We start from the raw sequence: 15880 nt of genomic DNA, 5'->3' as shown, positions 1-15880 counted from the left end.
TTAATCCAAGGCATAAAGCTAGACTTCTGCTTACCACCAAGGTAAAGTAATGATGTCAGGATTTACCCTCCCACCAGAAACAACTAAGAAATAAATATGTAAAACAGTGGTTTGTGAGACACTAGATACCAGAAAACGAGGTTCAGTGATCCAAGGGAGATGGGAACAGAGAGGAGGGTCCCAGCTCAGGGCCTGCAGAGAAAATCAGGCATTGGCATCCAGAGGGTAACAGAGGCGAGCCCAGCAGGTGCCCTCAAGTAGGGACATGGAGATGAGAGTCTGGGTGACAGTGGCTGGCTAGTGGCTGAAGGACGGAGCCCCAGAGAAGAGGGAGCTACACAGAGTAAAACTCCAGAGGTGCAGAGTGTCCCTGGACCAGGACACTGATAACCAGAGGGCACAGGTATGTGTAGGATCTCACAGACAGTGACGGAAGGGGTCTGAGTCATTGGTGTCCCCCAGACATACACTGCTGGAAGTGTGCTGTTCCCACGAGCAGATTCTCAGGGCACTAGGTCATCCATGCAGAAGGGCCTCACCTGGTAGTGACAGCACCACTCTAATCCCACCTGTGACTAATGGCAATAAAGACATACTAGGCAGGTAAGCTGCACAATGATGAGCTCAACCAAAACTGACCCCAAACTGACACAGGTGATAGAGTCAGTGGACAGAGACATTAAAACAGATGTTCTAAATGCTTTCCACATGCTCAGAAAGTTAAGTAGAAACATATTAGATATTTTATAGACCAAGATCAAACTTCTAGAAATAACTACACTGTGTAAAATCAAGGCTTTCACTGGCTGGAATTAATGGCAGAATTAATGATAAAGAAAATACTGGTGAACTTGAGGTTGTAGCAGTAGAAACTATGAACAATGAAGCAAAGAGATAAAAGAGAATTTTTAAAAATCAACAGATCATCAGTAAGCAGTGGGGCAACTTCAGATGGCCTAATATATTTGTAATTGGAGTCCCCAGAGTAAAGCAAAAAAGGGTGAGACACGAAAATTATTTGGAGAGATCATGACCAAAATTGTTCAAATTCGATGAAAATTAAACTCACAGATCAGTGACAGTTGGTGAATCCCAAGCACAGGGAACATGGAGAAAACTAATGCAAATTAGGATCCACTTGTTCTAAATTTGTGATGAAGAAAACCTTGAAAGTGGCAAAAGAAAAAAGATGCATAAAGTAGGAAAAAAACTGAGGATGGCAGTAGGTTTCTTATCAGGAATGCTACAAGTGAGAAAACACTGGGAAACTAAAAAAGTCCTGAAAGAAGTAAATCTGTCCAGTTCTGATTCTATACCCTGCAAAAATATCTTTCATAAATGAAAGCAAAATAAAGAATTATGCACACATAGTAGAGCTGACAGTTTTCATCACCATTAGATCCATACTATGAAAAATATCCAAAGGTGTTTTTTAGGAAGAAGAATGATACCAGTTGGAAATAGGAATGAGAAACACTGGAAATGGTAACTACATGGCTAAATACATAAGATTTTTTTCCTTACTGTTTAAAAATCTTCAAAATATAGCTGGCCACTTAAACAAAAATAGAAACAGTGCAGTTTGGGCTTTAAAATGTACATAAAAGTAAAATGTGATGGCAGATGCACAAAGGCGGGGGAGGCACAGAGGCCCATTTATGTTGTCAGGAGTTCTGAGCCTGTCTGTGTGCTGTGTGTGTGGACAGGTAGGTAGATGACAATGAGATAGAGATTCAGGCAACTGCTAAACATCAAAACAAAGAGTCTTGGCAAACATGCTACCAGAGTACCTGCAGTAGAATCATAGAAACTTGTGTTAACCCAGAAGAGGGGGTAAAAGGAGGGGATACAAGGACAAGAACACATGGGTCAGATAGAAAACTTGAGGTAAAATGTTGGTTTTAATCTAATCATGTAAATAATCACATTAAATGTAAATGGTCTAAACAACCTCATGTGGCAATTGTTAAAAACAAAAAACAGGGGAGGTCCCATCGTGGTCCAGTGGTTAACAAATCCGACTAGGAACCATGAGGTTGTAGGTTCAATCCCTGGCCTCGCTCAGTGGGTTAAGGATCCGGCGTGGCTGTGAGCTGTTGTGTAGGTCACAGATGTGGCTCGGATCCTGCATTGCTGCGTCTGCGTAGTCTGGCGGCTACAGCTCCAATTAGACCCCTAGCCTGGGAACCTCTATATGGTGCAGGTGAGGCCCTAGAAAAGGCAAAAAGACACACAAAAAAGTTAAAAATCAAAAAAGGCGAGACCCAACCATATGCGGTGAACAGGAAACAGCTTTTAATACTTAAAATGTAAAACCATAAATAAGTTAAAAGGATGGAACAAGATAAACAGTTGATCGCATTATTCACAGTCTATATGGGTTTTTGGTTGTTGTTGTTTGTTTATTTTTGCTTTTTTTTTTAAGGGCTGCACCCACAGTACATGGAGATTCTCAGGCTAGGGGTTGAATCGGAACCTTAGTCACTGGCCTATGCCACAGCCACAGCAACACGGGATCCCAGCTGTGTCTGTGACCTACACCACAGCTCATGGCTACGCAAGATCATTAACCCACTGAGTGAGGCCAGGGATCAAACCCACAACCTTGTGGTTCCTAGCTGAAATCATTGCCGCTGCTCCATGAGATAAATTACATTTAAAAAAAATTTTATGTGGTTTTATTGTGTTCTCTAAGATTTCCATGAGCACTGAATAAGTGCATACCGAACTGTTGCTCCTGAGTGAGGTGTGTGTGTGTGTGTGTATCACGTAGACTACAGTGTTAAATACTTAGAAACAACTCATCCTGGTAGATTCTGTTTTCTTATTTTACAAAAGGGAAAATGAGGCTCAGAAGGATGAAATGAATTACCTGTGGCCACCTCACTAACAGATGGCAGAGTCAGGATCCAGATGATTCAGAACAGATAAACCTCTAGCCAGATGGATAAAGACTAAGAAGACGGGCACAGATGATCAATGCCACGAGTAATAAAATTGACATCACTTCAGATTCTACAGAAAAATAAGATTGTTACAAAAAAGTCTTTATGCCAGTGAACTCAGCAAATTAGACAAAATGGATACATTTCTTGAAACATGGAGTGATAACCTAAGATGAACTAAAAAATCTGGATAGACCTGTATTTATTAAATAAATGGAATTAGTTTAAAATCTTTCACAAAGAAAACTCCAGACCTGAGAGTTTTCATTAGTGAATTACACCTAAGAGTTAAGGAAGAAATTATAGCCATTCAATGGAAACTCCTCCATTCAATTATCATTGGAAAGAAGAGAGAGTGCTTCCTAACTCTTTGAATAAAGCCAGCATTGCCCTCATTACAAAACCAGGCAAAGACATTAAAAAATAAAACTAAAAACCAACATCACTCAAAACAGAGATAGAAAAAGTCTAAGCAGAATTTTAGCAAGTCAAATACAACAGTAAATATAAAAAAGGGTAATGTATCAGGAATTTAAGGTTTGATTAATGTTTTATAATCAATACAGTTCAGTGCATCAACAAACTAAAAAATGAGCATAGTATCATTTCAGTTGATGTGGAAAATTTTTTTGACAAAATCCGACATAAATTAACATCAGAGTAGAATGCAAAACAAAGACGTGCATTGGGTGACTCAAAATTTGTGCTGTTCTGTGCATGTCTGCACATTAAAACTCTCAGAAAACGAGAATGAAGTGAGCTTCTCAACCTGATAAAGGGCATCTATGAAAACCCACATCTAACCTCAGACTTAATGGTGAAAAACCAAAAGCTTTCCCCACCATCAGGATCAAGGCAAGGACATCTGCTCCTATCACTTGTACTCAGCATTGTGCTGTAAATTCCAGCCAGAGCAGTTTGTCAGGAAATGGAAACCAAAGCCTGCAGATTGGAAAGGGAGGAGTAAGACTGTTTGCAAATGACATAACCTTTTAAGGAATCCACTCACACATACACACACACACTCTCTCTCTCTCACACACACACACACACACACACACACACACAGCTTCTTGTAGAGGCAGTAAATTAGTTCAGCAAGGTTACAAGATCAACATACAAAAGTCAGCCTGGTGTTCTAGACCAGCAGTGAATAATGTCAATTGAAAATTGACATTTTAAAAAATGATATCAATTATAATAGCATCAAAAATATGAATTACTTAGGAGTCTGATAAAAGATGGGAAAGACCTGTGCTCTGAAAACTGTAAAATATTGCAAGTTAAAGAAATGAAAGAAGTCTTAAATAAGTAGAGAAACATATTTTATTCATGAGTTAAAAAAGTTAATATTGTTAAGGTGCTTATTCTCCAAAAACTGACCTGTAGCTACAGTGGAATACCCATCAAGATCTCACCCAGCCTTTTTGTGGAAATTGACAGTCTGGTTCCCAGGTCCATACAGGCATGCCAAGGACTAAAAATAGTCAAAACAACCTTGAGAAGAACAAAGTGGTTGGAACGCTAACCCTGACTTCAGGACATATTATAAAGCTGCAGTCATCAGTGTGGCATTGGTGTGGCGATAAACAGCTAGATCAGTAGCTCCTTTTTCTGTGTTGTTATTAAGGTTGCTGACAGGTGTCATCATCTCTGGTCACGTCCAGGTAGCATTTGGTAGAATGAGGGGGTGAGGAACTGAAGGCCGCTCAGGAGCCTGGGAAGCAAGCTGAGGGCTTGGAAAAGGAAGAACCTTTAGGGTTGAAATCCCCTGTCTTCTCAACAGGGAGAGGTTGGTTTTGGGGATTTCAAGGAGCAACTTCAGGGATGTGAAGAAATGAAACACGAGTGAGTTGATGCTGGGCTCCAGGGTACAGCAGGTAGTGTTGGCTGGATTTTACCTCCTGCAGGACTATGTGGAGTGGCAGCTCCAGAAGGCATCAGAGGCTGGGGGTGCTGTACAGGTTCTGAGTGGCCGAGCCCCTTCCTGGGGTGCAAAGAGAGGTCGGCCCCACCTGGACTTGGAGCTGGGTCTGGCTCTAGCCTGAGGATGAGACCTGCACCTCCCCTGCAGATCTCAAGGAACCCTCTGCTCAAGCCCCCCTTTACATCTAGTTCTGACTGGAGGTCCTACAGGCCATGGAGAAGCAGCAGCAGATCTGCAGGAGGGGATAAAGGAAAGGAAACAGTCTCAGGAGGAGCCTGTACCAAGCTCCCGGGAGAGTCACACATCCCCACAGCCAGCAGCCTGAGCAGCAGGAGGGAGAACTGGAGGTCTTTGAGATCAGCACAGTTAGGCAACTCCAAGAGGAAGAAGAAATAACACCCATTCCCCCAAGGAAAAACCACAGTGTTATGAAGAAAAAAAGTAAAACAGCATGTGGATGTGAATCAGAAACTGCTAGATATGGAAGAAACAACTTAAAACTTTGGAAAGGGGACATATTTAAATGTGAGGCCCCTGTTGGTGACATCCTAGCCTGGACACAGCTGAGGGTCTGGGCCACAGTGGGGAGCATGCAGAGGGCTTTGTCCAGAGCACAGGGCGGGGTGACATCGTTCTAACAGGACTTTGGGAAAGAGAGCGGAGGGGCTGGGAGAGTCTTGGGTGGGGGCAACCATGACTGACCTGCAGAGCAGAAGCGGCTCTTGTGCAAGCAAGTTGGAATCAGAACCACAAAGCACGCTTGAACCTGCCATGGTAGCTGTCAGGTGTCAGAGATGAGGAGACACCAAACACCAGCCCAAGCAGAGAGATGAGGGGGAAGGCGGGGCAGGGGACAGGAGTCCAGGGAAGGGAGGAGGGGATAGGGGATAGGAATCCAGGGAAAGGAGGAGGGACCGGGGGCACAGGAGTCCTGGGAAAGGAGTCGGGGCATGAGAAGCCAGGTGGAGACTGGGCAGAGCCATGGTGCCCACAGAGGCCACCTTACATGCGGTGGTGCCTAATGACCCAGGGCTCCTCCATGGACTTCAGGTTTGTGAACTGTTTAACAGATTATTTCTTCAAATATGAGTGTATGGTTCACCTCAGCAGAGAACTCCAGCTCAAAGGCTGAAGAAAACTGGGAACTGCTGCATTCATGGCAACCCTGGCAGCCATGTCCCAGCTCCCGGTGAGGGTGGGCTGTTCGGTGCAGGAGCCAGTGTTGGCTGGGCTACTTGGCCTCCGCCCTCCACCTGCGGCGTGTGGCCAGGTGGCCGTGGGCACAGGGAGAATGGGCCAAGACTGACCTTCCCTCCCTCCTGCTCTCTCCAACCTTGTGCTCCAGCTGCCCACTCAGCCCAGACTCAGGACCGGCCAACCGCCACCGTGTCACCCCTGCGCACACAGAACTCCCCATCCCGCCTGCCCTCCACCAGCCTCAGGCCCCCATCTGTGGGGTCCCCACAGCACATCCACCAACCCCCGGTGCAGACGGCCACTGGGGCCCAGAGCCCCCGGCCAGCCATGCAGCTCATGTCAGCAGCCTCGGCCATCACACCTCCCAACGTCAGTGCCGCCAACCTCAACGGGGAGGCAGGAGGAGGCCCTGCCAGCAGCCCGTCCACATCCAGCCCCACCAACATGGGAGGCAAACCAGATGAGAGGAAAAGTGAAAAGGTAAGTGGCGCCCTGCCCCAGGCCACCCCTGGCCCTGGGCCCAGCTAGTTGTTGTACCTCTGGCACATTTTGGTGATACAGTCACCAAGGCATCAAGGCACAAACCAGCAAGCAAACAGCTGGTTGTGGGTTTGGCATCAGATGGGCCGCAGGTTCCTGCCCTGAGCCCAGCTGCAGTTTTCATGAAAATGGGAAAAAAGCTGTCCCCTCCTTAAGAGGCTCTAGTTCCTTCTGTTGGAAAATCATTGTAAAACGCTCACTTTGCTGTGATTAGACACTTATCGCAGCTGCCAGCATGTTTAGTATTAAGTCCATAGATCTGCATGTGAGCACCTGAGCAGCACCCCCTCCCCCAGCATGCCACCCCCAGGCAGTGCACAGACCACTCAGCTGCAGGGCCAGGCCTGCTTTCCAAGGAGCAGCCAAAGGAGGATACCAGCCCCCTGGCTTGTGTGGACAGCATTTTAGCTGTTCTTTAACAGCGAAGGGAATTGGGCTTATTTCCCAAAAGAAATCTGAGTACATCAAGCCTGCCCCAGTTGCCACCAGATAGACATCAGATGAGCCAGAATAAGAGTCCTGGTCTCTGAGTCAGTGCTGTCCAATAAAGCTGTCATTCAAGGAGTTCCTGTCGTGGCTCAGTGGTTAACAAACCTGACTAGAATCCATGAGGATGAGGGTTCGATCCCTGGCCTCGCTCAGTGGGTTAAGGATCCAGCATTGCTGTGAGCTGTGGTGTAGGTGGCAGATGTGGCCTGGATCTGATGTTGCTGTGGCTGTGGTGTAGGCTGGTGGCTACAGCTCTGATTCGACCCCTAGCCTGGGAACCTCCATATGCTGCAGGTGCAGCCCTAAAGAAAATGACAAAAGACAAAAAAAAAGTCATTCGAGCCACATCTGTAGTTTCAAATCTTCTAGGAGCCACAATTTTGAAAATTTAAAGGCAAAATAAGTGAAATTCATTTTAATGTATAATCTGTTAGCCCCAGTATCCAAAAATGTTAGCATTCCAGCATGTGATCTGTAAAAAACATTTGATGAGCTGTTTTACATATTTTCACATTTGGCTTTTTAAAGCCCATGAGATGTCCAGTGGTGGCCACTGAACTGCCCAGGCTGTGCTGGATGGTGGCCAGGTCCCCAGGAGCAGCCACTCTCCTCATTGGCCTTGCTGTACAGACAGCTCATGCTCATGCTCTCTTGGCTGGGTCACAAACCATGGATCTTTTCAGAATTTTCGGCGTGAGGCCAGTCTTTGATGAGAGTGCCCCCCCTGGCCAGGTAGTGAGGAGGGGAGTGTCCAGTCCAGCATGGGCTGCTCAGGCCCCCTGCCGGGACCCCTGGAGCCATGCCCACTCCTCCCCACCCGTGCTCGTGGGTCCTCCTCACCACCTGACCCTTGGCTCCAGAGGGATATTACTGCCGTGCTCCCTGGTGCAGGAGAGGCCATGACTGTGTCCTCCTGAGACCAGCAGGTGCCTGGCCATGAAGTGAATCCTTGCTCCAAGTCTCATGTCCACATCTGCTTGAAGTCAAACCGTTGTAATCTTATACTTTTATCATGCTGCCCCAAGGAGACGAGGTCGGGTGGTTCCCCCCTCTCACTTGACATCCTGCCTGGGGATGGGTCCCTGGGTCTCCTGGCCACTGAGAAGAAACCAGGGGCAGACATGGGGAGGGAAGGGGGTGGCTGTCTGGACCTCTCTGGGTCTAGGCCCCACGTGTCCTTTGCCTGGGTTGTGGAAGCAGTGGTGCCCCAGGCCAGGCCCACAGGGCCTCTGGGAGCCGTACTCCATCCTGCCCCCTCATTCTTGCCCGGGGACTCCTGGGGGCATGTCACCTGTGCTGACAGCTCTCCTGCATCACAAGGAGCCTCTGAGTCCCTGGGACTCAAAAAGGCCTCTCCTGCAGAAAGTGGCCGATGTGTCACCTTAGTTCAGCTGACTCCTGCTCGTTTTCAGCCACTGTGCCAGCTGAGCTTGGGGGTGGTTTATGCTGCACTCCTGGCCAGAGGTGAAGTGACTCTGGTGAGACTTGGTGGGCACGTGTCCTCAGGGGCAGCCCTGACCATCAGCATCACAGCCAGGAGAGAAGTGGTGGTCTCCATGGCTTTCGTTTCTCACCTCAAATCAAGCAAAAAAAAACTGGTCTAAAAAGGCACCTGTTGATGTTTCCTTCCTGCACCCCCCCCCCCCCAGGTAAATCTTAACTGATTCAGAATGCAAAGTGCCACAGCTGCCATCTCGAGCTGAAGTACCAGGTGGCGGCTGTTGGTGCAAAGCTGGGTGGTGAGCTCCTAGCCAGAGGCATTCCCAGCGGGGTCTTGGCTGACCCTGAGCTGAACAAATCCTGCCTATTTTAGGACACAGGAGTCTGCTTCCGGTCTGCTTCTGGGCAACCCCATCGTGGCTATGCCAACATTTACTACAGCAAAGGACTGTTTACGTGTGATGGCAGTGCCCTCCAGGTGCTTTCTGTTACTGAATCTCCCTCAGGAAAAGACAGCAGGCTCCACTCCCACTGTCCACAGAGACTCCAACCTGGGAGCCTACTTTCCCAGTGCCCAGCTCTGCTGCAGTTCCGCTCGGCCCTGCCAGCACAAGAGGGGACACCCAGCCAACAATGGGCCAGGCTCCTGGGTACTGTGGTCAGGGTGGGGACCCCTGGGAGGCTGGTGTCTGCTAGTCATGCCTGTGGGGGTTAGGCCCTCATCCCTGCTCAGGCAGGCCCTGCACACAGCCCGGCTCAGCCCAGGCTTGGAGGGGGGAGGGGCTTCAGAGAGATGCAGGTGCTGAAACAGGTCATCAATCAGAGTGTGTCCCCCCAGCCAGCTCTCCTGGCACCCTTCCCACCCACCCTCCTTGTGTTGGCTCCTGGCCCAGCCCCCAGTTGCCTGCAGGGCTGCCTACCTCCTCTGTGGCTGGGTCCCCTAGCCCACGTGGATGAGAAGAGGCCTGGGATGGTAGTTCTGACCCAGAACCAGAGGTTCTTCTGGGTCCATTTGGCCTGACCAGGGATCTGTCCTGCCTGGGGACAGGTCTGCTGGGGGTGGCCCTCAGTGGGAGGGGCCAGTGCTTCTAGGGAGAGCTGGAAGGATGTAGACTGTGAAGCAGCCAGTCTGAAGCACGCCCCTGGGGCCACTGTGCACACAGGGCCCAGGATGGCAAGATGGGAGCCCCCCCACCCCCAGGCTTGGAGGCTCCCAGGGAATGGGGGAGGCCCCCAGGGAAAGGGAGGGGGTGGGGAGGCCCACAGGGATGTGGAGAGGTCTCCAGGGCATGAGGGGCCCCAGGGGTGTAGGCAGGCAGGGGTGGGGTGAGGGTGGGGGCAGGGGATGGGAGGAGGGGTGGGGAGGCCCCCAGGGGTGGTGGAGGCCTCCGGGAGATGGGAGAGGCCCTCAGGGGGTGTTGGGAGGCTGCTGGGGTATGGAGAGGCCCCCAGGGCATGGGGGGCTCCAGGGGTATAGGTAGGTGGGGATGGGGGCAGGGGATGGGAGGAGGGGTGGTGAGGCCCCCAGGGGATAGGAGGTGGGTGGGGAGGCCCCAGGGGTGTGGAGAGGCTCCAGGGGGTATAGGGAGGCCCCTAGGGCATGGGGGGCCCCCAAGGGGTTGGGAGGCCCCAGTGTGGGGACATGGAGGTTACACCTGCACAGGTGCAACAAGTGGGAGCCAAGGAGGTTACGACCTTTGGAATAATGTTTGTAGCATCTACACACTGCAGAGTAGGAACCAAATCTTGGAAGCTTTTTAAGAAGATGCTCCATAGAATTTGTTAACCCTTTTGCACTTAAAAAATCTATTTTGTGCTCAAAACAACTACCAAATTTCTCCTGTCATGTCCATCAGTGGCTGTTTTCTGTCTTCGAGGCCTTGTGAGACATCAGCACCTGGGTGACTCCAGGAAAAGTCACCAGAAAGGGGAGTGCTGGGGCCCAGGAAGGAAGCAGCTTGTGGCCCTTGCTGCCATGAGTGACTCCAAAGCCTTCCTTGGCCAGCCAGGGGGAGGTTGGCCCCAACTCACGCAGATTGTTGTCATGGACATGGCAGGTGCTGGGAGAGTGCTGGGCACTGGGGCTGATGGTGAGGAGTCAGGTGGGGGCCAGTCCAGGGCTATGGGTTGGTCTGCAGGCCTGATGGGGAGCTGAGGGCACCTAGTTGGGAAGGGGAGGCCTCCTGGGAGCTTCAGCCTGAACAAAGACCCAGGAGGTGGCCCGCAGGTGGGAAGCCCAAGAGCCGCCGGGAGGTGGCGAAGCCACTCCTGGGCCTGGTCAGTGCTGGGAGTTGTCAGGCACAAGGCAAGGGAGGGTGGAGGTCAGACCTGACCAAGCACGTCCCTGAGCTGTCCCCTCCTCCCTCTCACCGTCCGTGGCAGCCTCCCCTGTGGCACCAGCACGTCTGCTCCCAGGCGGGCCTCCAGCTGGGGCCTGACTACGCAGTGTTCTCGGTGGGGCCATGGTGCAAGGGCTTCCTTGTGACCATGCATTTGAAATGTCCATTGTGAGTCACCAGACCAGCTTAGTGGATTTGAACCGAGGTGTTTAGATGAACCAGGACATGAAACAGGAGGTGGGTGGGCCCAGCACACAGAAGCAGTTGGCACATTTGGGGACTCTGTTGTGGGTTTGTTCTGAGTCCTGATTTAAAACTTGTTTCTAAACGTCTCAGTTCCTGACTGGCAGATCCTGGAGGATGCCTTGTGCATAGAAGCCACCTGGTGATGTTTGCTAACTAACCAGAGTGGAAAAAATCAGCTGCCCGTAAAGCTTCACTCCCAGAGTTAGGAGAGAGACTTTATGGATTGGGAAAACTTTCTGCTTATGGGTGAGCTAGTTTCTGTTTCACAAAATAATAGAATATTAGGACTAGAAAGAGCCTCTAAAAGCCTTGTCATGGAATGCTCCTGAGGCTCAGAGATGCTGAGAGACATGCCTGGGGTCACACAGCATTGGCCAAGGAGGCAGCCTAAGGACTCTGGGCTCGGTGCTTTCTGGGCTCCAGTGTGGTGACTTGTGGTACCTCCCCATTCCCCTGAGGCCATGACCTCTGGGGCTTGGGGTTTGTCCAGGAGTTGGGGGGTGAGCAGTCCAGGGTAGCTACTGGCAGGAGGTCCTGTGGTCAGCCTGAGAGAGGAGACTGACCCTGCGGATGTCTGCCTTCTGGCTCCACATGACTCAACTGAAGCCAGAGGGAGCCACACAGCAGTGAACCACCCGAGCAAGCCCAGGCAGGAAGTGCAGCCTTCATAGCTAAGGCTTGGGGGACTGGGTTGGTCTGGCAGCCAGGACAGCAGCAAGCAGGCCCACCTGCAGTCGGGACCTTGTGGAAATGGGTTTGCGGGTGAACTGTCCTTTTTTAACCACACCTGCCTGATTAAACATGTGTGTCTGTATGATAGAATATGTCCAATGAAAACCCAGGAATGGGAGTTCCCATCGTGGCTCAGTGGTTAATGAACCTGACTAGGATCCATGAGGATATAGGTTTGATCCCTGGCCTAAGTGGGTTAAGGATCTAGTGGTGTAGGTCACAGACATGGCTTGGATCCCTCATTGCTGTGACTGTGGCGTAGGCCAGTGGCTATAGCTCCGATTAGACCCCTAGCCTGGGAACCTCCATATGCCGTGGATATGGCCCTAAAATAGCAAAACAAACAAACAAACAAAAAACAACAAAAAAACCCAACCCAAACAAAACAACAACAACAAAAAAAGACAGGAATATGCAGGCTAAAGAAACCTAAAGTGAGGAACCGCTGGCTTGGGATTTCCTTTCCCCTTCCTGTGGGGCCTCAGCGCACCAAGTGAGCCGCACCTGTGGCTTGGGGGCTGGGGGTCTCTGTTCAATAGCTGCCAACATGCTTGTAATTTTGAGACAGGTGGTGCCCTCCTGCATCGCACTGGCTGCTTCAGCCCCGCCAACCCCATTGGTGGGTGGACAGGGAGAATCATGCAGGCATTGAACCTGGGTGGGAATGCACTGGGTCTGACCTCACCCTGCCTGGGGTGCAGTGCGTGCCCCATCCCCACGCTGATGTCCTGGGGAGACTTGCCCTTGGTCTCCTGTGGGTCAGGCCCACACACAGGGGACCAGAAACCAGCGCTGCCTCTCAGGTGCAGCTGCCGTGGAGTCTACGCACAATGTGTCACTGAGCCACAGACCACGTGGCACATTCTCAAGGGCTTGGGAACTGCATCCACCCCATGAATGAGTCTCTGAGGAGTCTGGCCATCATCTGGTCAGCCAGGGCCGTGGAAACCTGTGTCTTCCCGGCCACACGTGGGCTGGGCAGCCCTGCCTGTGCTGGCTCTGGGGTTTTTGAGTGCCCTGGACCCACTGCTGGATTGTCCTGGACCTGTTCTGAGACCTTCCCCCACCAATGCCCTGCGACTAGACTGCCCGCTATGAGAGCAGAGCTGGCCAGCGGGGGCCAAGTCATCTTCAGGCACAAAAGGAAGGGTCCAGAAAGCATGATGCCCAGATCTCAAAACGGCACTCGAGGTTTTACAGGCAACTTTTTGGAGGGAACATGTGCTGAAGCAGTTTAGTGAAAATATCCTCATAGCCTGGTCTCTCTGGAAGACCAGCAGTGATGGCTGGCATTGTGGCTCACATCAGCCGTTGTCTAGTGTTTTCACGTTATGTCACCTTAGACAAGTCCCTTAGATTTCAGTTTGTTGAATATGAAAACAGGAATAATGTCTTCTTCTAACTACTGAAAAACTAATTTTTGGTTTGTTTGGTCCTGGTTTTCTAGAGAAAGAGGAGCAGTTGGAGAGAGAAGAAGATACAAATGTTCGTGTCAGGGTTGGCCCATGTGATGGTCATAGAGGCTAGAAAGCTAAAAGCTCAGGGCCAACAGGCTGATGCTGCCAGCTTGAGGCAGAAATTTTTCTTCCCCAGGAAACCTTGCTTGCCCTGTAGGCTCCCGACTGGTGGCACTGGCCTAGGGCACCGTCACACAGTCTCAGTAGCTGCTTTCTTCTGGGTCCACTGGGTGTGGGAGGCAATCACATCTGCACTAACTTTCACGCAGCGTCTGGACCATGTGCGAACTCTAGCTGGCAGCCTGGCCAGGAGGACACAAAACACCACCGCCACCCACCCTCAGCAGCTTGGCACCTGTGCCTGTTTCAGTGACCCAAACCCAGCCTCCAGGTAAAAACAGCTCCCTCCCACCTGACGTGAACCGACTATGCCATGAGCCTCTGCGAAGGCACCAGCCCCCACCCCAGGAGGAGCGGTGGTCCTCTGAGACGTTCTCATGTCTCTGTGGTGTCCGGTACCTTAAATGCTTTGGTATAAAGTTGGCATCACTGATGGTACATGATAAGAGATAAGAGAGGGAAGGAAATCAAGATACTATATTTGTATTTAAACACACTGATTCACAGCAGAACAAGGAAGAAATTGTCACGACATTTATAGTCCTCGTTTCTGTAACTGGTCACGGCTGGTTTTCCTAACCACCTTCTCCTGCTGCCCGATGTGTTTTCTGTCACCCTCAGCAAGCAGCTCAGCTGCTGTGGTTCTGACCCAGTGGGTGACTCAGGCCCCTGTTCCTGAAAGTCTGGGCTGTTAGCCTCCTACCTGGATGGCGTGTTGTTTTCCGCTGGCTGTGGCAGAAGTGGTTCACTATAACCAGCCTGCCGCCAGGGAGCTGGCTGACCATGCAGAGACCAGGCCCTACTAGGGGCTCAGGGTGGATCTCTGCTGCTGGCCTACTGGACTCTCAGCAGGGGCTGTGGTCAGGGTGGGCTTGGCCAGTGGAGGCCCATGATGCTGAGCCACATGTTACCTCCGCCCCTCCCACCATGGCCACTTGGACAAGATTGGCCAGGAGTGGAGGTTGACTGTTTCCAGGTCCTGGAAACCCCTCCTCCCCCCACAGTGGGGTCCTCTGGTGAGCGCTCGCATGGGACAAAATGTATTTCCATGGTTTCTGCCTGTTCAGAGGGATCTGTCCACATGCCACCTGTCACCGATTTTCCAACATGTTCCTTGCAAGTCTGTGACCGTCCAGTCTAACCATTGACCACAGCCCACGAGTCAGTTTATAATCGCACACCTGGCTGTCTTGCTTTCCAAGCAGAGGGCACTACCTGCTGCCCCCCATGCCCACTGGGAGGATTTCCCTTCACCTTCTCCCTCAGGGGCATCCCAGAAGGACTGGACCAGCTGGGACCTGGCCTGATACTTCGCTTCCTTGGTTAATTGATGGAGGGAGTTAAATTTCCCAGGAGGCCAGGTGCAGAAGGGGGGTGTGGTGGGGGTAGGAACTGGGCCACTTCTTCCTGTGTGTGCCTTGTGCCCTCAGCTTCACTCTTACTTGGTGATGGAGGGCTGCTGGGCTCACCCAAGTTGATGGCTTTGTGGTCAGAAGCACCCACCTCACCATGGCAGCTCAGTCACAGGGGACCTTGGTGACTCATGGTCAGACACCCGCCTCTTCCAAGGCCCGATAACAGCCAGAGCTGTTTCTCAAAAGGAGAGTAGCTGTTTGAAGAGGCTGGCAGGTCTTTCCTCTAGAACCCTAAGGGCCTGCACTGAGAGCACCTAAAGACTTGGAAAGGCTCCAGCTGTTTGCTGGTTTGGCTGAAATATGGACTGAAAGACATAGGCCAACTATTTGGTTAAAATGCTATAGCTGCCTTGGTTCACTGCAGAGACGCACCCTCCAACCAGCATGGGACAGAGGACACCTCTCATGCCGTGAGACCTATGACTTGTGAGAAGAGCTCTGTGATTAACGTTCTGTGTGGCCAAACTCAGTAAGAGCTGAGCATGAGTTAGGAAAGTGGAAAGCCAGGGGGTAGTTGGGTCTGGGGTGGCAGGGACCAAGTGGCTGCACTTAATTACCAAGAACAGCTGGGCACAGTTACTGTGTCAAAGCATCCACCTGAGGAGACCCGGGTGCTGGGCCATGGACCCCGGTGCCCCTGGAAAGGGCTGAGCTGAGTGGTCGAGAAACTATTCCATCTGTGTAAGCATGAGAGTTCTAGGTCTGGGGAAGGGAAGTCTGCCCTGAGTCACAGAACAGTCACAGCCCCTCAGTCAGTGCTCAGACCTACAGGTTATAGTGAAGGGGGAGCCAGGTGACTTTCAGGAAGGGCTGCCCCCACTGCCATCCACTTCTACTGTTACTCTTTCCCTGCCTTTCCCCAAAGGACCTCGAGCTTTTTACCAAGGTCACAGTATACAGGGGAGGGAAGTAATTAGGACTTTGAGGGACTCCTGGACACTGGGTCTGACCTGACACTACTTCCAGGAGACCCAGAGTGTCACCATGGTCCCCAGTAAGAGTTGGGGCTTACAGAGGTGGGGGGAACCAATGG

General features: G+C 51.1%; 1 protein-coding gene across 1 annotated transcript in view; it reads left to right on the top strand.

Moving 5' to 3' along the window:
* Nucleotides 1–15880, top strand: part of SH3RF3 (SH3 domain containing ring finger 3) — a 204079-nt gene that overhangs the window by 162241 nt on the left and 25958 nt on the right. The window contains exon 11 of the mRNA XM_047782790.1: nt 6218–6549. Coding sequence (XP_047638746.1) covers nt 6218–6549 — 332 coding nt within the window. The remainder of the gene's footprint in view (nt 1–6217; nt 6550–15880) is intronic.

Source organism: Phacochoerus africanus, chromosome 5 (assembly GCF_016906955.1).
Source record: "Phacochoerus africanus isolate WHEZ1 chromosome 5, ROS_Pafr_v1, whole genome shotgun sequence".
Taxonomy (NCBI): domain Eukaryota; kingdom Metazoa; phylum Chordata; class Mammalia; order Artiodactyla; family Suidae; genus Phacochoerus; species Phacochoerus africanus.
This window is presented reverse-complemented; position numbering and strand designations above follow the sequence as displayed.